This window comes from Aureobasidium pullulans, assembly GCF_000721785.1.
Source record: "Aureobasidium pullulans EXF-150 unplaced genomic scaffold scaffold_19, whole genome shotgun sequence".
NCBI classification, from domain to species: Eukaryota; Fungi; Ascomycota; class Dothideomycetes; order Dothideales; family Saccotheciaceae; genus Aureobasidium; species Aureobasidium pullulans.
Genome location: NW_021941039.1, coordinates 247355 through 272754, shown reverse-complemented (window position 1 = coordinate 272754; position 25400 = coordinate 247355). Strand labels below are relative to the sequence as shown.

The window sequence follows — 25400 nt, the reverse complement described above, 5'->3', positions numbered from 1 at the left end:
TGTGCCGGGAAATGTTCGATCCCAAGGGCTACTATTTCCCCCGGCCGGTTCCAAAAAGTGATCAAAGATCCAAGATGCAGCCACTAGCAAAGATCAGTGATTTTACCATCTTGACTCGGTGACTGTACGCATGATTAGCTGCCTTGCTCCTTAGGGACTTGAGAAACCTCGAAGTCCCAGTGTCCCCTTCCCAACAGCGTTTCTTGTGGGTGATGGCTCCCACTCCCACTGACATGTCGATGTCGAGCAAGCGCTTTTGGAAAGCCGCGTGTTGGAAGAGAAGAGGAGAAAGAGGAGCGGAGAGAATTTATAGGCGTCGGAGCTGTGTTGCTAGTGATCTTTGCTGCTGCGATTCTCCGGACCGAGCTAGCTCGATAAGGAAGTCAACGACAAGATCACCCCAACGTGTGATCTTGATACAGAGCATCGTGATTCCAGCAGATGCCAAATGTGTTTAAGTTCGTGTAGATTATCCTGTGACCTTGTGACTGTCCAATCGCTCGTCAAACTTCTGGAAAATTATCAACACAGATCAGATATTTTGCCTTGCAGCCTCGACGCACACAGTATGTTCTTGTCATTCGCGCAAGCCCAGTTAGATCGTCCTAACTTGCTATAGTGTCTGAACCACCGAAGAAGCGCTTTAAGTCCACAGCGACAATCGATCTGACGAGCAAACCCGCCGCCACTCGTGTCCCTTGGGCACAGCAGAGGAGGTCTGCCCGCATCGCTAGTCAGCACAAGCGCCCTTCTCCTCCGTTCTTTCGACTGCCCAGAGAGATCAGGTATATGATCTTCAAAATGCACTTTGTTTCCATTACCGGTCAGCATGAAGATGAAGCATTGTTCGAGGTGGCAATGGGTTGGCACGGCACACAGATCAACAAACTCCTTCTCCCGAAGATACGATCTGACTATGGCACCTATCCTCTGCTAAACCTTCTACTGGTATCTAAGGAGTTCTGTACGGATGCAAAGTTCGCCTTCTACTCAAGCATGACTCTTCATTGTTTCGGTTCGAAGCTCTAAAGAAGATGTGTGATCAAAAGCTTCTTCCTGGAGGCATCCGCCAGAAAAAGGCACAAATGATGTTCTCCGTGAACCTGGTGCCCAGATTGATCTTGGACATTCACGGCAAGGTAGAGACAAAGCTGCGCACCCTTACTTCGCTTTGGGCCCTGGCCAGATACAGCAACAACCATCTCGACCTCAAGCTTACATTCAACGGAGCTATACACGTCAGCGAGCGCCGCATGCTGTCTAGCACGACGTATCTGAAACGGCTGTACGCTGAGATCAAATGTTACCAGGAGCAACTGCGATGGGCAGGTGTGTCTTTGGCAATCACCGAAAAGGAGATGAGAAGCTGGATGGACGAGGAGGTAGAGGAGATGGTTGTCCTCCTGCCGGACACCAAGCTGTGGATGGTCAAGTGGAGATCGAAGCATGGGTGAGAGAACAGCATCTGGTTGGTAAACGGGGGGTCTCGAAGGAGGTTTCTTTTTTCTTTTGTCTGCCGTATTTTGAGGCGCCCACCTCTGATGGACCATGCTATCAGCATGTAGAAGTTTGTATTGAGTCAAAATCATTGATTTCCTTGTCATCTATTTCCACCAATGTCTACTCCGCGATGTTCAGTCTCAATGTCGGCGACGGGTAGCCCAGACCCACTAGCTCGCTTGGGAAGTCATCGTGTTAGGGAAATCTTCGTGCAAGCGCGCGTGTTGTTGATTTCCCACGCCAAAGCTCTGTTCGATGAACCAATGCACAGCAACATTCAGCCAACCACATCTTTGCATCATCACTATCAACCAGCGTCTATCAAAGAATCGGTCATCGATCTCACGCATCCAGCACAAGCAATTAGTATGTTCTACGCGTATTTAGAATCCATCTCCGGTCGAATATCTGCTGACTATCTCAATAGTGTCCGAACCTCCTCATAAACGTCGCAGAACTACTGCCCGCCTCCTACCAGAACAAGACAATGTCATCACCCGGGTCCCTGGAGTCCAAGAGAGACGCTCCATACGCGTCGCGACACAGTTTCAACTGAGATACAGCACAAGATCACCATTCTTCCGTCTACTGCCCCTCGAAATCAGAAGCATGATCTACAAGTCTTGTTTCGAGTCAATGGCTCGCGCGGGCGACCAGAGAATTGAACCCAGTTCGACCGAGATTCTCCACAATGGCAAAATGGTCGAGGTCCTCGGACTTGGAGGAGATACACACGACGTCTCGCCCTTGGATATCTTTCTGGTGTGCCGAGGGATGCACAAGGAAGCAGAGCCGGTGTTGTGGTCAGAGATGAACTTCCTGTTCCGCAGCACCAGGCTGCTAAACCTTCTCTCCACGACTAAGCAGCTTGCACACTGTCGTCCTTCAAGGAGCATCCCCCTCATGTACCCCGTGGAAAAGATCCGCAGGATCGAACTGGAGTTCCCAGAGACCTACGTCAGCGACCTTGAAAGCGACCTAAAAACCCTGGAGTGCTTTTGGAACCTCGCGAAAAGAATCGGCGACAAGTTCGAATTGCGCATAACCTACCCCAGTACCGAAGACAACGCAGAGCAATCGGAAGTTGAGGCTGCTGCTCTTAAGACCATCTTCAACGACATGAGAGTCTATCAGGCACGCCGAGAGGCAGCAGGTCAAAAACTCAGGGTGAGTAAGACGGAAATGCTCTCCTGGATCGACGACGATCCCTGGAAGTTTGTCGTGAACTTCCCGGATCCGTCTGAAGTGATCAACACCGGCGACGAGAGTCAGAACATCTCTTGAACTCTGCCTCGGTCACTTGTTTCAAGAGTTGAAGAGCCAACAATACGGAGGGCTGAGGAGTTGAGAAGAGGTGACGAGTGTATGAGCCACTGGGACCTTCCTCACGCTGTGGCAGTGAGCGTACCGGCACGCCTCCAGCAAGCTTGTAAGTGCCTCTCCTCCCCATTCCTGATGAGACTTTACTGACTCTAACATAGAGCTTGCTCCTTTCCACACCTCGTTCGCCCGCTCCAAGAAACTACCACATCAAAACCACCTGCTCTCCTTGTCACAGAGAAGCATTCCTACACTTATGGAAGCCGAGAGACCACACTACTCACTACAAGCCAGCATCGTCGTATACTTACACACCGGCTCACTACCCCCACGAGCACCTTGCCCCTTCTGAGCGCTCCCCGCACATCAGCATCTGACCACCTAGAGCACGAGCAGTGTCATCAGTGCTATGGAGGAGTTGTAATGTGGAAAAGATGGTGGTGTCATGACTCTGTTCAAGGTTCACGTTTGATTTCCGAGACTGTCGATGAGGTGTCGTTCCTTACCAGTTCTCCTGTTGTCTCTCTCAAAAGACGACCCCCGTTGAATCTCAGATGGAGCGTGTGGGAGGTTCCCACTGTATTGACCAGATACCATGGAAACTCCCTACTCTACAAATATCCTGTGCCTTGTGCGATTAATGGTGACATGTAGTGCCTTAAGCGGGTGGTGCATCGTGCTAGGTGCCTGCTCTATAGCTGCACTCGCGATCCAATGAGTCGTCGCCAGACAGAGTAATCACAGGAATAGAGCTAGAAACTATGCAGACGGTCAGGTTTAGCCGGAGGATATCTACTTAGAAGCTCTTGCATCATATCGTCCCTTGAGATAGTCGAAACACATGTCAAGGAAGCAAAATCACGGAATACAGAGACTGTTTACAGGCTACACCATCTCTTGTCTGCAGGCAAGACCCCGGCGTAGTTTACGAACGTGTACCATAGGTTTCATCATGACATCGATGCTCTTGCACAGTCTTGGCGTTTGTCGACGGTACTCGCAGGGCAGCTGGTCGAGGTTGCTGGGTCGGATGTCGTTCACGAATTTCCCATCAAAGCACTGACCACCACTCAGTCCGCAAAGTGAATCCATCAACAAGTTCGTTCACAGCTTTCTCTCTCTTGATATCATCTTCCATCAGACATAAGGATCTCCTCTTCTCGTTCAACAACACCCATCTTCTCTTTCAACAACATCCATCTTCTCTTTCAACAACATCCATCTTCTCTTTTAACAACACCCATCCTCTCTTCCAACAACATCCACCTTCAAAGAACAATCAATACCGATCCTCACACCACAAAGATCTAAGATCTCTACGAACATGGACGACAGAAACATGCGTAAGTATTCTCCCACTTCCTGCCGCGACTCGTTACTAAAGATCTGTAGTCTCGTCTTTCGAGGAGTTCTCATATGCTGCACCGGTATTCCAGTACCTGTTCGCACCTCCCGAAGACCCCCACCGTCCCTCGCTGCCTGCCGAGGTGCGCCAGCTGATTCTCAGCATGGTGCTCGCGGCCAAGGTTCGCGGGGATTTAGGAATTCGATCAAGCAAGGTCGTACTTCTAACAAGCAAAGGTTGCGCCGAGTACCAAGAGAATCCTAGACCGGTCAACTTCAAAAAGGACCAGTTAAACATCATGTTGGTGAGCAAAGCCATTAGCGCCGAAGCGAAGAAGACGCTACTGGATGGTTTGGTGATCAAATTCACCAAGCACGAGGACTTCGTTGTCTTCATGACCCAAAAGGTCAAAATGTTCGGACTGCCATGCCCCATCAGATTTGCGCAGTTCTCGCAGCATATTCGCAACTTCGAGTTCGCGTTCGTTATCCCCGGATGGTATGAAGGTGCACACGGTTGCCTGAAAGCTCTGATGCTCCTGATCGAGCTGGGAATCAAGCGTAACATCCAGATCACTGTCAGAGGAGGAGACGGTGGTTGGAGCAGTGGAATCTGGAGGGACAACCTTGCGCGCCTCCACGAGGCCATCGAAGAGGTCAATTTCTATCAAAACATGTTCCCAGATCTCCCCCTTTGGGATGAGTTCGAATCGACTAACTTCACCAACTCTTTCGCTGGCCAAATTTTCGCCATTCCTCAGTTCGACGTCTCTGTTATCTGCGACCGCCAGCTTGAGTACGACCTAAACGAAAAGATGCACATTTGGACTCTGTTCAACGAACCTGATCCCTACGCCCTCCAGAGTGAGGTCTGAGGTCTCCTTCGCGATAGCCTGTAAGCGCCACTCCATCTATACCCGTTGAAAGTTCACTGACCTTGACACAGACCTTGAGTCTTCGCACATCAACTATTCCCCCTGGTCCACCCATCTTCTCCCGATCTAGTTGAGCCTCCCCAATGCAAGGAGCACTCTCTCCTTGTTCCTGGCCCACGCGGTCTTTCTTGTCTCTCTTTCGACGACCCACATCACCATCTTTTTCTTGTTTTTTTCGGTTTACTCCATGGCGGCATTGCTCGTCATAAAGATGGCTCTAGCTAGCGATCACACCCTCTTTCAAACATGCTTTGACACGCAAGAGATGGCGTTCGGTTCGAACAGCTTTGCAAGGTGGTCACTGGCCTTGGGAGCTCACAGTTCGATCGTTTCACGCAGTTATACTTGGTCCTTCCTGTCTTTCTCTCCACGACCCAGAGCACTATCCTTTTCTTCCCCTTTTTCTTTCTCTTCGTCGCGCCACTGCCCATCACAGAGATGGCTTTGAGTAGCGATAACACTTTCCTTTGCGAATTTCTTGAGTATGACGAGATGGAGTTCGGTTTGGACAGCTTTGCAAGGTGGTTACTGGCCTTAGGAGCGAACGATCCAATCGCTCCGCGCAGGTCATTCTTGGTTCTCCTTCTCTCGTCTTTGCTGGATCCACGGTTTCCCCTGTGGTTCTCTCGAACAACCCACCACAGAGTCTTTCTCATTTCCTTTCGTCTGGATTCCAGCATCGCCCATCATTGAGATGGCTTCGGCTAGCCACCACACTTTCTCTTACATCAAAACGGATACGAGGATATGGAACCGACTTGGACAGCTTCGCAAGGTGGTTACTGGCCTGGGAAGTTCATAGTTCAAGTGGTTTTGATGAGTTCCTTCGTAGCGCATAACTATATCACTGTCGTTTCAAAGTTCTGTCTCTTCATGTATGGTCTGATAGTGAGATGTTGCTGTTGGTTGCAGATTTCCACTTGGTTTGCGGTGACCTTCGGGATTGCGACTGCGATGGTGAGGATGAAAGTAATGGGTAGAGATTCCGCCAGAATATCGTCCTTGGACTTGCTTCTTGCCAACTCTGCTTGTCCCGAGGGCCTGCCAGTCATATTCAAGTTCAAGAATGGCACAATGCTTACGTCCGATTGGATACAGAAAAGAGTCAGACATATAGGATGCCTGATAATAGCTTGAACGAATCCGGGCCAGACCGCCGCATCACCTGCAAAACAAACATGCCAGCTACTGACCAACTTATGATAGCCAAAGTGATAAAGTTTTCAGACTGGAATTCACGGGGGTCTGTCCATCGACTCTTGAGCGAATATCTTCTTTGACGATTTATCCTAGCGTGACCAAGTGTCTACGGCCGAGCATCTCGGTGTGCAGCTGTCAATGTCGTGCTAGACACGAGGAAAGCATCGGAGACAATGGCGGTGGGAGAGGATGAGAAGACATCAATCGTATGAAATGGGACGGGGCTCAGAGAGGAGGTCGGTATTGGAAGACTGAGCCTTCGCAAGGTAAACTTGTGAGAGCAAGCCAATTTTTACAATAACCCCACGCTCGCAGTATAAGATTCATTGGACCAGACATTGGATACCGGGGAAGGAAGGTTGCAGTGCTTTCTATGGCTCGGACAGAAATCGCGAGATTCGCGAATGGGTCGAGCTGTTGGGCAGCGAGATGTAAAACAGCAACATTTTGTAAGTTATATCATCAAGGTCACTGTGGGATGTCTAGTTGCTTGAGCCAATCTTGAGCCGCGATAAGGGAGTCCGGACTACTGCAGAGATAGTAATGATGGCTGCTTCTAGGTTCCTCAGGGCTCATCAGATCAGAGCAACCAGACTGCAGATACCGAGAAGAGATGCATTGAAGCTTCGAGATATGGATCTACGAGTCCTGGAAGACGTGGTACCGGCAGCTGCTTGCAGTGTCATGGCACTTGACGAAGGCGGCTGCAATAGTCTCATCGCCATGAACGTGCTTTCCGAGTTTGTTGTTCATCCAAGCGGTGAAATGTCCGCGGCAACTCAACCAAACTGTGGTGTTATGGTACGACTAGCCTGTAGAAGTCGCGCGGGTGGCATGGAAAGCCCCTGGCAGTGGGTCCAGATTGATGTACGAGGCAGACAGGTAGAAGAGAAGAGTGAAACGTGTGAGGACGATGTGCCGGGCTGCATCTAATTCGGTGACAGGCAAGGCGCAGGAGCAATGATGGTATGGTCGCGCCCGATGAAGCAGCTAGATGAATGGCGAGGTCCGTTCGTGGTCACAACAGATGCAGCGTGATGAAGGCCAGGAAGAGCTAAAGAGACAGTGATGTGATCGGAGAAAAAACGATTTGTTGTCAGTGGTAGCATGAATTCTGCTAAGTCCCTTCACTTCGAAAAGCACACACATAATGTCAAAAGTTGGAATTAATTCTCATAGAATGCACTGATAGTCAAGCGGTCTTGGTAGGGTGATGCTACGCGCTCCTCGGATTACCTGCGGGAGTAATTTACAAGATTGTGGGCCCCTAGTCAGGAATTAAGTACAGCGAAAGGGCCATCTGATCCGTATTCGAACATCTTTTTGCACCTTTTTGGCACCCTACTGTGCCAGTATAGAGGTAGAGGTGGTGTTGGAGGTGTTAGTGCAAAAGGAAGTGAGCGTTAGTAACGGAGTCGAACACTTCGTTACGGGTTTTGATACGTGGTTTTGTTTGGTGTTGCGTTCAAGTCTCGAGGAGGTCGTTTGTTTCGCACTCATTCAATGGAAGACTTCTTCACTTCCACTATTTCTTGTATGCCAGTGCCTGTATGCTATATGTCTCATCCCATCGGCTCTCATACTGCAGCGATACGTATAGAACCACCCATTAAAAAGCATAGTGTTATTGAAACAGATCACATTGTCCGCTGAGAGCGACTACATAAGGTCCTCTCTCTGGCCCTGGATCTGTTCTAAGAACTCATCGTGCCTTTTTACCGTCTATTTATGACTGTAGCTGCCATTGGGGAACGAGAATCTTGTGCCGTGAAAGTCGGAGAAGAGAATGGATATCATCATCTCTTTGGCGATCTTCGGGGCTCAGCAGGATATCTTGCATTGCGATGATGAGTAAAAGAAGTAGTCTGGAGGGGGGAGGAGTAAGACTTGTACGATAGGGGATATTCGTTGGTGTGGTGAAGTAAGGACATGAGATGCATAATTTGTCGAATTTCATCGTGGTTCTTCAGCAAGCAACGACCACAAGGCCAACAACCTTTCTTCGCGCAACCACTACCACCACAACAACAACCTCCTCCACCAACCCCCTTTGCCTCGCCTCAATCGCCTGCAATGGCCCCCCGCTTCATCAAGAAGCTCAAGTCCATGGCCAAGGGCCTGGCAAAGAAGATCGCCAACGCGCTCAAGGCCGCCAAAGACCAGTACGTTTCGGGCTCCTTACGATCCCTGATCGCGCCTGGTGCTTACTATCATAGGAACAAGACCTCTAACGAGGCAACCCGGCGCTCTCCCACGGCCTCGCCAGCCATCCGCCCTCGCACCCGCTCGGAGGAGAAGGACGAGAAGGAGCGTGCCAGGCTCCCTCGCACCACTCCTGCGGTCAGACGCATGACCCTCGATGATTGAGGGGATTGCACCCGCAGTGATGTGTGAGGGGGTTCCGTAAGAGCACACAGGCTCCAGGCAAGCAGGGATATCAAGGCATGGCCGGGTCCGAGAGCCTGTGACTCGAGGACGAGAAGGGGGTGTGAGAGTGTACGAGTAGCAGGCAAGAGGCCACCACAATCAATCGATCGTTGCTGCAGCCATTTTTCCGTATTCAATCGTGATATGCGTGACTCCACTTTGATATGCCAAGCTTTTAGTCTCACAGCCTCGAGTTTCGCTTCACACAAAACAGAACCTCGAGGATTTTTCCAAGCTTATTTCCTTTTCCATCAACCATCCCAACTATCAATCTCTATCTCACGCGACCATCATCATCAACGATCAAGATGTGCTTCGGCCTGCCAGTCCGCTCTAACTCGAGCACTTCATCATCGTCCTCCAGCGAGTACAGTAACGCTCGCCCAATCAACATCGAGACTATCCGTCGTTCGGTTTCCCCTCGCGTGGGTGCCCGTTCTATCGCCTACGTTCCTCCTCAGCGCTCTCAGGAGCAGACCTCTCAGGGCCACGCTACTGTTCGCGTTGTTGAGACCACTCGTGCCGCCACCGAGGCCAAGCATTAGATTGGTGAGTTTGTGCAGCACCTTTGCCATGACGTGATCTGACCAGCGGAAGCAGCTTGAAGGCCTATTCAGTCGTGCCAGACATGAATCAGACCCGCTAGAGAGGTCCAAAGGTATGTCGTCGTGCATAAACTCAGCGCCATGAGAGGCCAAGCTAATTGTATGGAGCAGCAACTGCGCCGATTGGCAGTAGCGCAACATTTTGCGTCTCAGAGGCCAGAAAGGATATCGAGCAGTCAAGTTTGCCACAGGAAAAGCATGGAGCGGTTGACATTCATCATTCGGAGGGAGAGATGGTAATGGCTCTGGCATACTTCATGTAATCACCTCAAACCACAATTGTATCACTCTTCCAGAGTTTGCCCCGCTATCTCTTGCACTTTCTTCTGATTCGAATGTATCCTCTAAGAGTGTGGCGAGAAAACGTGATGTTGGTCGTTCGCTGAGAAAGCTTGGACTTGTCGCCTAAATTCGAGCAATGCTTTGTTTATCTCTCTACGCGACAAGCCATCCGGACTTCGAACGCAACACATCCGCCTGCCATCAATTCACGCGCAGCAACTCTCAAAACTTACCATCACCACCTGAACAACCATCAAGATGTGTGCCCCCGTCTGCCGCAGCGGCTGCTTCGTTTTCGGCGTCATCGTCAACATCTTGCTGCTCGCCCTCACCATCTGGGCAGCAAAGTCTGAGCAGCCCTTCGCGGTCTGGGTCTCCCTTCTGGTTACCTTCCTGTTCTGCTTTGTCTACCAGGTTACCATTAGTATGTCCATCGTGCACCCCTTCATATGTAATCACAGCGACTAATCCTGTACGCGATATAGCTCTGGCTCGCCTTCGCGATGGACCCCGTCACAACTCCTCTTACGCCGTTCCCCTCTCCAACTCGGACATCGAGATGTTGACTTACAACTCCCCCCGTCTTCGTCCTCGCAACTCCCTGCCTGAAGACTCTCCACCCACTGACGCCTTTCGCCTCCGTCCTGTCAGTGAAGACGTGCAGCAGAATGCACTCTACCAGCGCATGCTCGAAGAACGCCCTCTCCCTCCAATCCCTGCACGCAACCCTTCCCGCCCAAGCATCTACAGTGCCGTGCTGGCTTCTCCTTTGAGTGATCCTTTCATCAATGGTAGTGCTCTGCCTCAGCCGATCCGTGTCTCAGCCCGCGAGGGTGGTGTCACTATCCGCCAGGTGCCTGCTTCTTCTTGTATGTTCAACCTCGTTGTCGTTTTTTTGAGTGTCCTACTGACAATCAGAATCAGATGCTTCGCGTATCTGAGTTTCTACACGATCGCAAGCCCACTTGGCGGCAGGAAACGGCCGAATTATGATGATGGGAGCATGAGATTACGCATTGGGCAAAGGAGGGCATGGCTGTCTACGCACAGGTATTGAGAGCCAGGGCTACTCAGGTTGAAGGCATTGAAGGCAAAGATGAATATTGGAGGATCGTCAACGCGTGGTTGCCAGGATCAGTCGGCTCGTTGAAGAGCATGTACGTTAGACACAAGACCACAGAGATGGCATGACAATTCTCCTTCTTTGCAAGCATCAAAATGATTGGCATTTTCCTGACTCTTCATGTCTTTGTACTATTTTGATTTTCCTATTCAACCAATCGCGTCTGATCGTCACGGGGCCAGGGTCGGCTTGTCATGTCGGGGCGGATTTGTTGTTATGGTCCGGGGCTGAGGCTGCCATCTTCTAAACTTCTTCCACCCAACCACACGCACGTTCACGCGTTCAATTAATCAAAACAACATTACATCCTATCAGTTTTCTCAGACACAGGACCAATGGCCTTGTCAGCACTCTTTTCATCAGTCCGCATGCCTGAGCCTTCCGGATGGTCCGCCGCCGGCAAGAAGACCATCTATCTATCTCTGGCCATGCTTATCTTGATCGGCCTGATCGGCACCATGATCTGGGCCTCGCTGTATCTTCACAAGACTATCATTGTTATCTCTCTGCTTGTTGGCATCGTGTGCATCTCCATGCTTTTGGGCGCTCTCGGTTTGTTGTTCCTCGAACCAAAACAATCGGCTTCTTACTGACACGAGCAGTTCTTACAACCATCAACCTCCACCTCAAGCAGGAGCACATCTACGAGCGCCAGGACTCGCCCGACCTTCTCCTCGTCCACCCTGCCTTCCGCAATGACTTCAGAGATCATCTGAGCAAGGGCGGCATCCCCCGCAACTTCTCGATCCCCAGAGAAAGATGCATCGACAACAAGGAGAGGACCTCGCCTACTCTTCCAAAGCCTGCTTCTTGCGCATTTGTTGCCACTGGTATGAATATCAAGTATGAGAAGAAGCCCGCCGTCGGCTGCCGTCCCCTTCCAACCCTTCCTACAACTACCAAGGCTGTCGAGGCCGGTGAAGCTCGCTCGACTGTCGACCATCCTCTTCCTCCTATTCCAACCATCCCTATCTCGCCTACCATCGACGTCCAGGAAGTCGACTCCGAGCTCCAGACCCCAGAGAAGAGCACTCACTCACTCGCTCCCATCATCGAGCTCCAGGAGGCTACCCCCACCCCCGAAGGCCACCGCCATCTCATCGTCGATGCACTTCCCATCAACAGACTGACTTGGACCAAGAGCACCACCATTCGCAAAGTCAGCGATAAGCTTGACGTTCCTGTCGTAAGTACTTGACAGCCTCCTGTGCTGCGAGGTAGCCTGACTGACCCTTTTTCCCAGATGGACAAGCGTGGTCGCTCTTTGGAGTACTGATGTCGATCAAAACACTGTTGGGGGTCGTCGATGGGTACATAGACCTATCAGGTCTGGGTGGAGATGGCTACCAGGTTGCCAGTGTCGGATGATCACGAAGAAGGAGGCTCTTGATGAGCTTCACGGAAGGAGATCTTGAAGCGGATTGGTCAATGAGCAATGAGAAAGACGGAAAAGAAAGGTCACTCAAGGCCTTAATAATGTCTAATAACCAAGCACCCCAAGCAGCTTATCCTGCTCCCCCATACCATAGCAAAAACAGTAATCATCTCACTTTCCCTCACGCCCCAGTCTATCAACCTATCTTGCAATCCCCCACCTGCGCAACACCAACCACAACCAACAGAAACAATGCCTTCCACACGCTCCCTCATCCTCCTCTCCCTCGCCACAACCCTCGACCTGCTCTTCCTCACCCTCCTCCTCTGGGCCCTCGCCACCCACAAAGGCGCAAAAATTTGGGTTTGGTGGGTTGTTGCGCTGGCGCTTGTCCTCCTCACCCAGGGCACTTTCTGTAAGACGTCTCGGCTCATGGGTCTGATGCAAGGAGCTAATAGGAATGATAGTTATCATGAAGTGGTGCTGGAACCCAGCATCTCCTGACGATGGTGGCGTAGAGATGGGGGATTGGGGTGAGGGGATGGAGGATGATGGGGCTTTTTTCTGATATCACTGGGTGACTGGAGGTATGCTATCCCTGTCCTTATTCTGCTTGTGAAGATGATAGTGGTGCTGATGCAAGATAGATTTTGTTGTACCACCGTCGTAGGAGGAGATAGGAAAGCCCTGGGGCGGAGAGGGTGTGCTGGCGTGCTCTCTTCGTCGTCAGTGATTGGAATAAGGGTAGAGGTAGAAATGCATGAATGAATTTGTGTGTCGTGGAATGTCCAAAGAAAACGATGAACCTGCGTGGATGTGTGATGTACAAATGTGACTCAACTTCGGTGCAGGTATGCTCCTTCCTGCTCAGATTGAGATGGTTCGACAGCGGTCAAGATGCAAGAAGCAATTCGAGCAGTACAGAATGGCCAGAGATAGTCTTGAGAGAATTTGAATTGGTGTAAGAACAGAGTGCTTTTTCATTGGACCTTCTCGTGACCATGGAACCCATCTTGTATTTCTACCGCTCTTTCCCACTCTTCTAGCCTTCCATCGAGAGCGCCTTCATTGGGTTTCGTAAGGCAGCAATGATAGTACTAACCGCGAGACTTGCACTGGCCTGTAGCATGGAAGGTATGCATGGGGCCTAGACCGGCGCGGGCAGCCGGCTCGAGGACATCGGTATCATCGACCTACAGCTAAACTTAGTAAACAGCAGGGTGGTATAGAGCAGGGTGGGAGGGATGGTAGAGCGACTGACGTTGTTGGCGTAGGCGATAGCGGCGAGGCCGTCGGCGAGAAAGCGTAGAGCGGCGGCGAGCGAGGCTACGGCGGACGAGAGGATAGTAGCGAGCATAGTGCTATTGCTTGTTAGTAGTGATATTAGGAGTGTGAATAGGATACGTACGGCATTGAGATGGTTTGATGTCGTTGCGAAGTGGTTGATGAAATATAGCTGGGTTGCTGGGTTGAGAGAGAAAATGTCGGAGTGGAAGAGGCGTCGAATTTTGTTTGAGGCTTGGAGTAGTCAGGCCAGCACAACGTCTATATAGCATAACACCATCAAATTGGCTCATTGATAGCTCTGAGTGATGCTAGAGCGGTCGACCCTTGATATAGACAGGGATCGACGGCTTTCGCACCCTTCTGCAGGTACAATGTATGATATTCTCGTCTGCCCACCGCCGCCTACGAAATGGAGCTTCCCCAAACGAGACATCTCGGCAATGACGTATATCCTGCACTCTCAACAAATCCCTGACCTAGTGTCTGGGCAGCGTTCTCTGCTTTATGCTTCTTTGGAGTATTTACGAGTGGAGGAACTTCAATATGCAAGGGAGGTAAACTTGTGATCATTGAAAGCTTCGGCAGAAGCACAACTAGCTAGTCTGTCTTGGAGAGAAGACAGAAAACATAAAACCTGAAGAGGAGACCAACGCATGAGGTACCCAGAAGCCGAGAAGAAGAAAAGGACAACGCAAGATTAATGCGGGAAAACCCTCGACATAGGAGAATAGTAGGCTGACATCTGCCAGGCCGCGTTCGAGAAGCAGCTCAAGAGGGAACAAGAAAGACGTTCTAACAGGACAAGAAAAAGATACCATTCGAAGACAGAGCTCCAAGAAGAGGAAGACAGATCGAAAGACAACCCAGCAGCTTGACAACGGCGTGAAGCGATAATTCATTCCGAGGTCCGCAAACGACAGAAAGTGTTTGAAGGCATGAGTGTGAAGAGAGAATGGTGCAAGACCTCTGTTGTGTTGAGGAACATATTGAGCTGTTGTGATACCAGTGGCATGATGAGGATACGGTGGGAATTGAGCCTGAAAGGCCGCTGAGAGATGGGGTTGGGCAAGCATTCTCTTTGAGCGACAGGGGACGAGATGATAAAGGGCACAAAGGTTCCAGTTGGACCAACGAGGGGAAACGTGAGGGTGCCTGAGGCTTTGTTGAGTGATAGCGATTCAATATACGCTGGCGGCCGACTCAACCATCCAAGGGTTAGGAAGTGGAAAGACTGCAGCAGCTTCCTTTGAACCTGTTCATAATGTCAGCGGTGCTGGTGACATGGTGAAGGATATGGTTACTGACCAGTCTGACTCCAACGGTAGTTAGAGGAGCGGCTTCCAGCTTCTTTTCGGCCTCAGTTCTCTGATAATCTATAGCAAATGTCAATCGAGCGCGCCATGAAGAGTCGTGGGGTCCTACGTACTCCTGCGGCTACAAATACGGAGCTCGCGGTGTTCCTGGCAAATGGAATCGGGTGGTTGAACTACCAAGCCATCGCTGCGGACTTGGAATATGCTTGTCAACGGCTTCGGGCTTGGAGTCAGCCGGGAAAGAATCTTGGTCCTTGCGGTTGCTGCATGGAGTGCCACATTCGCGCTGCAACAGTGCGATCATGCGCTTTCTCAATAGATCGGCTCCAGTGAGATATGCGCCTTCCAGATGGAGGAAGCAGGGGTGCGCAAAGCGACTTGGCTAACTTCGCAAGTCTCGAACAGGTGCAGAGCCGGAGGTACTCAATTACCGCAGGGATTGTGTCAAACTCCAAAGTATTCAAGGCCCACACCAGAGGCCGGCGACCTTCTTCTATGGTTCCACTACTGCTGTGGAATCGATTGAAATGTGCTGACGTGCCAAAGAGATGACAATGAGAGAACGAGGTCGCTCATAGCGACAAGATCATGCGCATGAAACATTGGTTTCAAGCAAAGATAACATGCGCCCAAGTCCTGGGTACTCGATACCGCAGGGACTGCGTCAGACCGGGCGGTGCCGCGAAGCTACCATCTGCTGGATCATGGCTGAACGCCTCTAAGTCAGAATCCATGCCAGAAAGGGACGGCCCCCAAAGACTCTAACGACGGTAGTAATCAGAGTTGCGGTCGCCGTGGTAGAAGTCGTCCTCCCCCTCGTCGGAGTAGCCGTCCTCGTTGTCGAAAGGGCCAAGGATGCGTCCCTGCTGGTAGTAGCCGCCACCGCCGCAACAGGAGAGGCACTGCTGACGATGACGAGCGTCACGCCGCTGAGTGGCAAGTCCAGTACATCGCTGCTACGAGTGGTTCCTGTTGTGATGTTGCAACCGAGATCGCTAGGTGAGCTGTACTGCCGGTGGTGAGCTCTCTTGTACTGCTGGCAATGTGCATTTTCTTACTGTTGCTGGTGATGAGCTCTACCGAACTGCTGATATTGGCCATTGCCACGGTAGCCGACCTGACGCTGCTCTTCGTGCTGGCGCCCCTTCTTACCGGCGAAGGAGATGACGTAGGGTCCTTCATCGTGAGGGCAAGCATAGAATCGAGTTCTGAGAATTAAATTGTTTGGTCGAAAGAAGCTTCTGTCATCTCATCATGAACCTGCTTGTCGGTGCGCGTCATGTTGAAATCGAGGTTGGAAGAGGGATGAGGTTCAAGAAAGTGTGTTGGAAGTAGAATATGAACGGTGGAATGTCTGGAGGGATGTTTTGGTGCGAAGTGAATTATGAGACGGGTAGAAATAAAACGTCGTGGACGCGTGGCCCGTGAAGCAGCTTCACTTCTCGAACTTTACCCACGAAACTCTTGGGGCCATTGACGACCATCACGCTTGCTCAGTATGACTAGCAGCCGATTGTGGGCTCGCTTGCGCCATCCCTTCCAACACCCAATCTCTGTCTGCCGGCATGAATTTCTGGACCACCCTCCTCTACCTCATGCAGCTCCTTGCCTTGTACTCTGCCGTGTCTCAATTTCCAGAGCCAACAAGTATCTTGTAGTCTGCGTCAAAGAGCGTTCCCTTACATCCAACAGCCCAATGCTCCTCTCGATGTGAGTAGATCTGCAGAGATAAATATGCTGTTTTACCCTAACATACTTGCAAAAGCTTTTTTCTCTGTGTCGGGCAGCTTGTGGCAGCAACTTGTGTGGGGGGGTTGTTGACATGAACAAATGTTCATGGAGAAAGACATCTGACATTAATGCCAAATTACTTCTCTGAATACACTTTCCTACTTCGTGCTGTATTGCAATGCGTTTCGTTCTATGTTTGACCTTGAATTTGGGCATCCGAGGTGCCATCTGAATGCGATCGATGTTCGCATGAGATAGATTTGACTGGACATCTGCTTCCATGTCACACCGCAAAGTCTCGAATGTTGCCCATTGCCGCATCAGACGCCAAATAGCTTCTTGCGACCACGAAGACCCTCGTAGATTTTAGGATAAGATACCACAAGGTGGATGGACAAGAGACCCAAACCACAGACAGTCGTCGTTGCGGTTTGTATAGCCCCCTTTCCAGATCCAGGGTGACACGCTCAACAAAGCCGACTTCACAATTCCGGAAACGGCGAAAATTCGAAAGCCTCAGCATTTTTGCAGCCAAATTCATGAAACACTCTAATATAGTCATGAAGTATCCAATACTTCTGCTGATTGAGTCTCTGAGAAGTGTGGCACGGTATTAGGTACATATTGTGGGTTTGGAATTAGTTACGGACTGCAAGGAATGAGGTAGAGAAAGAGTTTGACCTCGGGCCGACAGCATCCCGCAATCTCGGGCGCGTCGCGTCTTTCCTTCCAACCTCACCTCCTGCTTTTCCCACCGTCAACCAACAATCAATGCGACACCCGCTATGGGTATTCCTGGGTACAGAAAGCCTATCTTTCACTATCTCGAATTGTCGCTGACGGTTTATCAAGCCTTTGGGACATTCTCGGCGAAGGCGAAGTGAAATCTCTTGCACAGCTATCAACAGAGCACTACAAAAAGCACAACCGGCCTCTCCGCGTAGCAATCGACGAAGCAGGATGGCGTTTCCACAATTTGAACGACGCCCAAGTTGCTGCGATTCGTCAAAAGGTGCCTGAAGCCAATCCGATAGAAAAAGCCATTCTCTGGAGAGTGCTAAAGCTCATGCGGATGAATATTCAACCAATCTTTATCTTTGACGGACCTTCGAGACCATGGAAGCGTGGTGGTGTTGCGGGAAGAATTGATTGGAAGAAGATTGATCTGTTGAGGAAGACGTTGGACCATCTGAAGATTCCCCATCATCGAGCACCGGCGGAGGCGGAGGCGGAATGTGCGAGGTTGAATGAGTTGGGCATTGTGGATGCTGTATGGACCGATGATGGTGATGCCTTGATGTTCGGAGCCAAGGTGTTGATCAAGGAGCACCGAGAGGGTAAGACTGCGAAGAAGAGTGACAACCTGGTCCGAATCTACCGTGCAGATGTCATTGAGCAGAAGCACCGGATTAACCGGCAAGGCCTCATCTTGTTTGCTCTGCTGAGCGGTGGTGATTATGACACCAAAGGTCTACCAGGATGCGGACCAATGGCTGCGCTGGAAGCAGCACAATTCGACAATGGCAGACTGGGCAAGATACTCTGCGAAACACCACTGCGACAGCTACATTGTTTCACCGAGTCATTACGAACCTACTTTCAAATGCCTGGAAGCAGAAATGTCTACGTGCCGCCTGGCTATCCGCGAGATCTGCATGTCAAGAACTATCGCGAGCCAAAGGTATCAACAGTAGAGCAAGCGAACGATCTCAGAGGCCTCAAGAAGGGCTGGAATGTACCGGTGGACGAGAAGAAGCTCCGTGTCTTCTTGCTGGAGAGGTTCAACTTCACGACCAGGGAGTATATTAAGCATATTCTCCCTGTTCAGTTGATCAAGGAACTTGTCGCAACCACACCGGAAACTGTCAGCAAGAACTTGGTGTTCGAGATCGAGCTGGTCCACAAACGAGGACGAGATCACGATGAGCAATGCCTGGAGCGACAGGTCACATTCAATCCGAAACGATGTACTGAAGAAAATTGCTGGACGCAACCACCGAATGAGGACTGGGAAGCACTGGCGACAAAGGCCAGTGGTGCTTTTGATCCGACGATTCCCGTTGAAGTGGAGTTTCTGGATTATGTTCTCGCTGGAGCGCTTGGAGAGACAGAGATGCAACGACTGAAGGAGGCTGCCAGCCAGCCGAAGCCACGAAAGCGCAAGACTCAAGACAGTCAAGTCGAAGATGGTAGTCAGACGGCAGCTGAGTCGGCAGACGCCACAAGTCAGTCAACAGCGAAGAAGCAGAAGAAGCGAGCCAAAAGTACAACAGATGTTGCGACTTCCTCAACCCAAGAAGTGGCAACGAGCCAAACCACGATAGAACCTCCGACAAAGCGAAAGCCATCCAAAAGACACGGCAAAGACATTCCTCCCACAGTACCAGCGGACCAAGAAGTCCCAGACCCAACGCCACCGCCAGTAAAGAAGGGCTTCCAACTACCACGAGCACTCGTTCGCAACCCATCTATGCTTTCCGAGATGTCCTCTCAAAGCAGTCAGACTCACTTGTCTCGAAGTGCTTCATACCAGTCAGTCGAGTCTACTCCGATGCTGAGTCGAGAGCCATCCGGTCTCACAGCCTCGACAAGCTTCTCGAATGGCCTGTCATATTCAGTTCAAGATGTTGATTTTGAGGACGTTCTGGATCTGTCAGCCGCCCCTTCGCGAGCTGCCAGACCGATGAGTTTTGCAAGGAACGGTCCGCCGAGCAGCCAACATCATCCAGAAGCTGGGTCTTGGACAGCGCGATCGATTACACCGCCTGACGGCTTGGTGTGGTCACCATCGCCAGAGCCGACGAGGTTACCTGCTGTCCAGCCGTGCTTGCAAAAACCTGTTCAGATGAAGTCTCAGCAGCGACCAGTTGCACCACCTTTGCCGAACAGGCAAGAGCCTGTAGTTGTTGATTTGCTGGATGACGATGAAGACACACCGCGTCTTCAAGTACCGCCTGCACCGAAGCCTCACGTTCAATCAGCCATCCCGGCTCTTCAATCAAACATTCCCGCTCAGCCACCGCAATCTGCTGTCCGACCAGAGCCGCTGGACCCAAGACAGCAAATCGCCGCTGCACGACTCAAGCATTTTGAGCAGATGGCCAGGCAAGCTCCCATTGAGAGCAAAGTGTTGCCGGCTGGACCGGAGAAAGTACACGAGACCATTGACCTCACCCTCGACGATTGAGTGCTTCTTACACTCGTGGGAGTTATCAAAAATCAAGATAATTCTTGGACCTGGCAAGATACCCGACGAGAGTTGGCTGAGAAAGCAGACTCGTTGCGTGAGGTAGCAAGTAGATGTAGCAACAGAGCCAATGAATTCAAAAAACAATCCAGACAAGGCGGTAGGTATGGAGAGAGCTAGAGTGATAACAAAGTGCTTCTTCTTGAGGCAGGAATGCTGGCGTGACATGTTCATCAAGGTGCAGTAATTTTCGGTGATTGCATGTGAGTTGTCGTAAGTATCTCGCCCATCCTGTCACTCTCCTCGCATCTGTTTCATACAAGTCACATCGCAACACCGTGGTCGCAAAGAAAGAGTTGTGCGAAGATAAGTATAGTTTCATTCTCATCAAAAGCCGAGAACTATCTTTTCCATACAACCCTCCATCTTCAACTCCATGCCTGAACTCGAAGGAAAAAATCTTGCCGACCTCTGTCAATGACAAGGCCGACTCAGGAAGTGACAACCCATCTCCCACAACAGGGGATGTACCACCACCGATGACCTCCATCAAGCCGCACCCAACACCCAATAACACCTTCCGCCGTCTATCGCGTAGCAAGGCTTGCGAAGTCATGAGATTCGAACTCGCCGTAGACCCCTTTTGGCGAAGAGCCCTCTCGTACTGCTGGCGGTGACCTCTGCCAAATTGCCGACGTCGAGATGATTCATAATAACTAAACGAATCGCATGGCCTTGCGCTGGGAAGCACCAGCTTGCGGTTGGTGGTGAGTTCCATCGTACTGCTGACGATGTGCGCCTTCGTACTGCTGCTGGTGCTGAGCTCCTTCGTACTGCTGGCGATGTGCGCCTTCGTACTGCTGCTGGCGGTGTGCGCCTTCGTACTGCTGCTGGTGGTGGGTTCTACCGAACTGCTGATGTTCACCAGGCGCTCATGTCCATTCCAGCGGTTGTGTAGTTCTCAGCGGGGAAGTGGCCGTTGTTGATCTGAGCAACAGCACCTCCGCCTCCAAAGCCGCCAAAGGAGGTGAATTGGTTGATGTTGGATGAGGGTGAGAGAGGCAAGAATCCAGTGGAGGTGTCGTTGCCGGGAGAAGCGATACCTCCACTGGATTCATGCTGGCGCACCTCCTCAATAGCGAAGGAGGTGCCGCGGTCGTACTGGCCAAGCAAAGCCCGGCAGAGGGAAGATGTTCCCTGTGAAGTCTTGAGCTTCGAACCCACAGATGTACTGCTCTTTGCGACGTCCTGCTGGGACTCCTCTTCTTCCTGAGCACGCTGAAGGGAGTGCTGGTACTGAGCACAAGTCAGACCTTCGTGCCAATTGGCCTAACGCAATGGTTGTGGCCGCATTCTCTGCAACAGAATGTGGGTTCATCAATGCCGGCTGGGTGGCATTGACCGGACTTGCAGGTAGTAGACATGCAGTAGCGAAACTCTGGGTCTGCGGAGACTGCTGCTCTGAAGGCAGCTTCGTCGTACCTATGGGGACTATCAGTCTTGTTCCAGAAAGTTATTGTATGAGTTGCCAACTTACTTTGTAAAGTTCTCAGCGTTCGTCATGTTCTTGACTTCCTCATAGCCCAGGAGAACGGCACACTGCTGGTGGCGGGCTCTACCGAACTGCTGATATTGGCCGTTGCCACGGTAGCCGACCTGGCGGCGCTCGAAGCGGACCAGGCGCTGCTCCTCGTGCTGGCGCTCCTCCTCGATCGCCGGGAACCACCACCGAACGGTTGGTGGTGGGTTCTCGTCGTCGTTGTCGTAGGGGCCAAGGATACGACCCTGCTGGTAGTAGCCGCCACCGCCGCGACCAGGATGGTACTGCTGACGGTGGCAGCCTGGAGGGGATTTCCTCCAGATGAAGTCTTGAGATTCGAACCCGTCGTAGAGTCTGGCGACGCTCGAAGCGGACTTGGCGCTGCTCCTCGTGCTGACCCTCCTCCCCAGTCGCCAGGAACCACCACCGAACGGTTGGTGGTGAGTTCCCTCGCGGTAATGGGAACCCGGGCCGTAGGTACCCTTGCCGTGGCGAGAGGGGAAGAGACCGATGGTGGTTGCGTTGTCTCTGGAACGCTTGCGCCCTCGAGCGCAAATGACTGGCGCTGAGGGCAATAGCGAATCCCATACAAAATCGGTCGCGTAGGACATGGAATTTCGTGCACGAAACGCTGTACGGCGGACGTCAGCACACACAGGGCATGGAGCCTCGGTGCCGACAGTGCTGGTGTCGGGCAGGTCATCTGACTCATGGTGGTACCAGAGCTTGGGGCGGCACAAGGTGGCCGTGAGTAAACATGTCTCCGACCTCCGGCCAACTGTTGCGCAACGAAGACTGACTTGCGGAACTTGGAAAGTAGGCAGGCAATGCCTTGGGCGGATGGCGTTGGTGTCAGGCAGATCAACTGACTCATGGTAGTACTGGAGCTTTGGGCAACATAGAGCGGTGATGAGCTTGTACAGCAGATTGGCTGATTGGCTGGACACGCGAGTTACGGCGCAGCGCCTAGAAGTTCTCTGTAGTAAGTCGCCGAGAGAGAGAAGCAGACGAACTGGTGAAACACCCGAGTCATGGCGCAGCGTGCAAAGATTGAAAGTGGCGAGCCTCTGAGAGAGAAGCAGAGATCCGGCTGAACACGAGAGTCACGGCGCAGCGTGCGAAAGCTGAGAGTGGTGTGCCGCTGAGAGAGAAGGAGACGAACCGTCTGAACCACCGAGTCACGGCGCAGCGTGCCAAAATCGGCAGTGGTGTGCCGCTGAGAGAGCAGCCAGTCGGTTGCGGACCTGAGCGAGGAGGCAGTCAATTCCCTGGATCGTGGCGTAGGAAACCTCGCAGCGCTTGGTGGAGCCGGAAAGACTCCAAGGCTTAGCAATATTTGCGTTCACAAAGTTGGTGATGTCCTCAGGGTGAGTAAAGTTCACGAAGGCATAACCAACGTTCAGCTCTGTGCTGAAGTCGATGCGCAGGTAGCTAAAGTCGTAGTGTCCGAAGGAGCTCTTGTCAAGCCTCAAGGTCACCAAGACCTCCTCCATGATGACGGAGTTGCGAAACTCCGCCAGGAGGACGTCAGTGCCTCGAGTGTCTGCGCAGTATACTCCAAAGCACTTGAACAGGCCGCAGAGAGCGCAGACCTTGACAAAGTTGGTGATGTGCCCAGCCATGGGTGAGTGAAGTTTACGAAGGCATAACCAACGTTCGCTTCACTCGTTGGCGTTTGCCATGACGATGAAGAGAAGAGATCTTCACTTCTGAAGTCTTGAGATTCGAACCCGTCGTCGATGTTAGCCGAGCTGTTGGCAAACAAAGTGCATCTGGCCGAGACCATCCACACGATCCTGTAGTCCTGTCTGATTGTTAGCCAACATGTTGTAGCAATAGTTGGAATCAAAAGGCGAACAGTGAGATGAAGAAAGAAGAAGAGATGAACATAACTCAAGAGATCTTGGGATGGTATGAGTCGTAATGAGTGGAAGAGGAAAAGGAAAGGAATGGGAAAATGCGGAGCTGCGGGGAGAGAACTTACGAAGAGATCGGTGGAGGTCATCCTGGCCAGAGAAGTTGTTGAGCGCGCCGTGCACATGATATGTGTCCTTGTACTGTGGACAAGAAGTTAGAAGAAGTCTTGCGAGAGTTGGGCAGCGGACACATACTGTTCCAGATACAGGGATTTTTCTGATGTTATTGCGCTGAACATGGCGCCTTGATGGCGGATGTCGTCAGTTGCGATGGAATTCCAGCGCCTGTGCATTCTTGTGCTGTTGCTGATAGGAGTCGAAGTTGTGATAAAGATCTTGACAACTGGTCATAAAAAATGATGTTTTGACAGAGGTCGCGTGAGGAAATGATATAGAATTGCAAAACCAAAGTGCGCTTTCACTCCACTCCGGGCACGACCATTGATAACGCCAAGCTTATTGACGACCCAATGCTCCGGGTTTTCCACCTCTAGTTGTTTTTCTTCTTGCGCTGCTTTCGTTCAAAAACATACCATCAACCATGACGTCCAAGAAGAGAAAAAACTCCCCCGCCAAGGGTCCCACAACCAACAAGCCCAAGGGCATCAACGAAAACATGGCATTGCAGCCTATAACCCCTGAAGTACATGCTTCTATATAGCCATGGTGACACGAGCTGACACGAAGATAGCCCACCAATGACCCTGGGAGCCACGCCGGATATTTCTCGGGCATGAGCCCCAGAATGGCTATTGAAGTCGCTCAGATCTGTCACTGGGGCGCCTGCCGTCAAACTTACACCGGCGTCGATGGTGCTGCTGATCTGGTCGTACGTACCCTACTCCTGCTTTTGATCCCAATCTCCCACCCCATCTTCTGCATGCCGACACTGACTTTCTATAAGAACCACATCAGCGAGGACCACGTCGGTCACGACGACGGCTACAATCCTCGATGCGACTTTGGCTCGTGCGGCTGGACCCGCAAGGGCCGTAGAGACCTGCTCATGGCTCATGTGGTCAGGCACATCCACGACTACAAGCCTCTGAAATGCGACCAGTGCGACTACAGCACCAAGGAGGCTAGAGAGCTTGTGAGACACAAGAAGAGAAGAGACCACCAATAGGTGTGTCAAGCGAAGCAAGGGGCAATGGGGAGGAGACGGAATCATGATATGAACGTGGAAATAACAACCATTCTGAAGCTGCATACCGTGCCAAATTGTAGGTGATAGTGACCCGTGAATTTACAACCCACGCTCTCCAGCCCCCATTGCGGTATATGTATACTCGTCAAAAGGCAAAGTGGTTTTGCTTTCTCACCAAATTTCCAACGAGAACCGGGGTATAAGATACTCTCTCTGGCCATCCTTGTTTCGTCTAATACCATCTTGACTTTTGATGTGTATATAAATCCTCCCATCGTCCACTGAGATGGAGCATCTACTTGAATACTTCAAGACTCGTATGTTAGATATGAGCACTCCTTCTTTGTAAGAGCAGGCTTTCCCATTCCAGTTGCGGTATAATTGTACTCATCAAAAGGCAAGATGATTTTGCTTTCTTAAGATATGTCCAACCAGAGAAGACCGCTTGGATGCTTTCTTTGGCCGTCTCCACCTCACTCAATGATATATTGACTTTTGATGTGTATACGAACGTTCTGAACGATCATTGAGATTGAGCATCTACCTGGACATCTCGAGCCTCGCATGTCACCACGTATTTGGGGAAACTAGGCTCTCGTACACCAACCATGGTGCATGTCTACCCATGAAGATGCAAGATGCTTTCTGTCAAGCACACAATACCCATTGAGAGTAACAAATAGTTGCTCTCTTATTAGACGACCAGCGATTACCCAATGTTCTCTTGCCTTTCGACTGCTCTGTTGGCTGCTCAAGATGCCCACTGAGAGCAAGTCTCTGCAAAGACGTATTGGATCGTATGATCCATGTGTCTGTGAATCCAAGGCTCTTCTACACCAACGACAGCCATTCCCGCCCATGCAAATGCAAGATACCTTCTGTTTTTCCTGGGATGTCCAGTGAGACGAATAAACTGTTCCTCTCTCCGTGGACAAGCAGCATATCCTGAATTTCTTCTTGGCTTTTGACTGCTTTGTTCTGATGTTCGAAAGCTTCGCCGGGATGAATAGATTTTGCACAATGGGTTTCAAATACACTTTTCATCCAGCAGAAGGGCTGACAGTATTTCTATGGACAATTCTCTTTTCCTGCCTACCCTTTTGCAGTCTCATAGGTATACCAGAGCGATGACGAGAGCTTGGAGCTGATGATGCGGGCCATTCTTTCT

General features: G+C 51.2%; 12 protein-coding genes across 12 annotated transcripts; 9 read left to right on the top strand and 3 right to left on the bottom strand.

Annotated features, from left to right (window-relative positions):
• Positions 1-801: 801 nt before the first annotated feature.
• Positions 802-2784, top strand: M438DRAFT_358075 (uncharacterized protein; the record flags this gene model as incomplete). Its single annotated transcript, XM_029907231.1, has 4 exons — positions 802-964; positions 1024-1329; positions 1639-1866; positions 1928-2784. The coding sequence occupies 4 exons, from the start codon at positions 802-804 to the stop codon at positions 2782-2784; spliced, it is 1554 nt and encodes a 517-aa protein (XP_029757549.1).
• Positions 2785-4144: 1360 nt separating this feature from the next.
• On the top strand, positions 4145-5039 carry M438DRAFT_338135 (uncharacterized protein; the record flags this gene model as incomplete). The annotated part of the gene is made up of 2 exons (XM_029904085.1): positions 4145-4163; positions 4213-5039. 2 exons carry the CDS (start codon positions 4145-4147, stop codon positions 5037-5039), a joined length of 846 nt encoding a protein of 281 aa, XP_029757548.1.
• Positions 5040-6703: 1664 nt separating this feature from the next.
• M438DRAFT_358073 (uncharacterized protein) lies at positions 6704-7232 on the top strand (the record flags this gene model as incomplete). Its single annotated transcript, XM_029907230.1, has 2 exons — positions 6704-6748; positions 6786-7232. The coding sequence occupies 2 exons, from the start codon at positions 6704-6706 to the stop codon at positions 7230-7232; spliced, it is 492 nt and encodes a 163-aa protein (XP_029757547.1).
• A 996-nt stretch (positions 7233-8228) lies between these two features.
• Positions 8229-8666, top strand: M438DRAFT_338134 (uncharacterized protein; the record flags this gene model as incomplete). The annotated part of the gene is made up of 2 exons (XM_029904084.1): positions 8229-8461; positions 8516-8666. The coding sequence occupies 2 exons, from the start codon at positions 8229-8231 to the stop codon at positions 8664-8666; spliced, it is 384 nt and encodes a 127-aa protein (XP_029757546.1).
• Positions 8667-9871: 1205 nt separating this feature from the next.
• Positions 9872-10554, top strand: M438DRAFT_338132 (uncharacterized protein; the record flags this gene model as incomplete). The annotated part of the gene is made up of 3 exons (XM_029904083.1): positions 9872-10037; positions 10099-10482; positions 10538-10554. 3 exons carry the CDS (start codon positions 9872-9874, stop codon positions 10552-10554), a joined length of 567 nt encoding a protein of 188 aa, XP_029757545.1.
• A 550-nt stretch (positions 10555-11104) lies between these two features.
• On the top strand, positions 11105-12012 carry M438DRAFT_338131 (uncharacterized protein; the record flags this gene model as incomplete). Its single annotated transcript, XM_029904082.1, has 3 exons — positions 11105-11288; positions 11339-11922; positions 11980-12012. 3 exons carry the CDS (start codon positions 11105-11107, stop codon positions 12010-12012), a joined length of 801 nt encoding a protein of 266 aa, XP_029757544.1.
• A 351-nt stretch (positions 12013-12363) lies between these two features.
• Positions 12364-12679, top strand: M438DRAFT_338130 (uncharacterized protein; the record flags this gene model as incomplete). Its single annotated transcript, XM_029904081.1, has 2 exons — positions 12364-12526; positions 12579-12679. The coding sequence occupies 2 exons, from the start codon at positions 12364-12366 to the stop codon at positions 12677-12679; spliced, it is 264 nt and encodes an 87-aa protein (XP_029757543.1).
• A 2793-nt stretch (positions 12680-15472) lies between these two features.
• Positions 15473-15893, bottom strand: M438DRAFT_338128 (uncharacterized protein; the record flags this gene model as incomplete). Its single annotated transcript, XM_029904080.1, has 3 exons — positions 15473-15574; positions 15622-15720; positions 15864-15893. The coding sequence occupies 3 exons, from the start codon at positions 15891-15893 to the stop codon at positions 15473-15475; spliced, it is 231 nt and encodes a 76-aa protein (XP_029757542.1).
• A 1311-nt stretch (positions 15894-17204) lies between these two features.
• M438DRAFT_302730 (uncharacterized protein) lies at positions 17205-19799 on the top strand. Its single transcript, XM_029902138.1, has 2 exons — positions 17205-17241; positions 17295-19799. The coding sequence occupies exons 1-2, from the start codon at positions 17228-17230 to the stop codon at positions 19627-19629; spliced, it is 2349 nt and encodes a 782-aa protein (XP_029757541.1). The 5' UTR covers positions 17205-17227; the 3' UTR covers positions 19630-19799.
• Positions 19800-20550: 751 nt separating this feature from the next.
• On the bottom strand, positions 20551-21780 carry M438DRAFT_338126 (uncharacterized protein; the record flags this gene model as incomplete). The annotated part of the gene is made up of 3 exons (XM_029904079.1): positions 20551-20925; positions 20964-21111; positions 21167-21780. The coding sequence occupies 3 exons, from the start codon at positions 21778-21780 to the stop codon at positions 20551-20553; spliced, it is 1137 nt and encodes a 378-aa protein (XP_029757540.1).
• A 624-nt stretch (positions 21781-22404) lies between these two features.
• M438DRAFT_261926 (uncharacterized protein) lies at positions 22405-22608 on the bottom strand (the record flags this gene model as incomplete). Its single annotated transcript, XM_029899787.1, has 1 exon — positions 22405-22608. A coding segment is annotated over one exon (204 nt), but the record flags the coding sequence as incomplete, so codon positions are not given.
• Positions 22609-23626: 1018 nt separating this feature from the next.
• M438DRAFT_358068 (uncharacterized protein) lies at positions 23627-24211 on the top strand (the record flags this gene model as incomplete). Its single annotated transcript, XM_029907229.1, has 3 exons — positions 23627-23728; positions 23777-23914; positions 23990-24211. 3 exons carry the CDS (start codon positions 23627-23629, stop codon positions 24209-24211), a joined length of 462 nt encoding a protein of 153 aa, XP_029757538.1.
• Positions 24212-25400: the final 1189 nt, after the last annotated feature.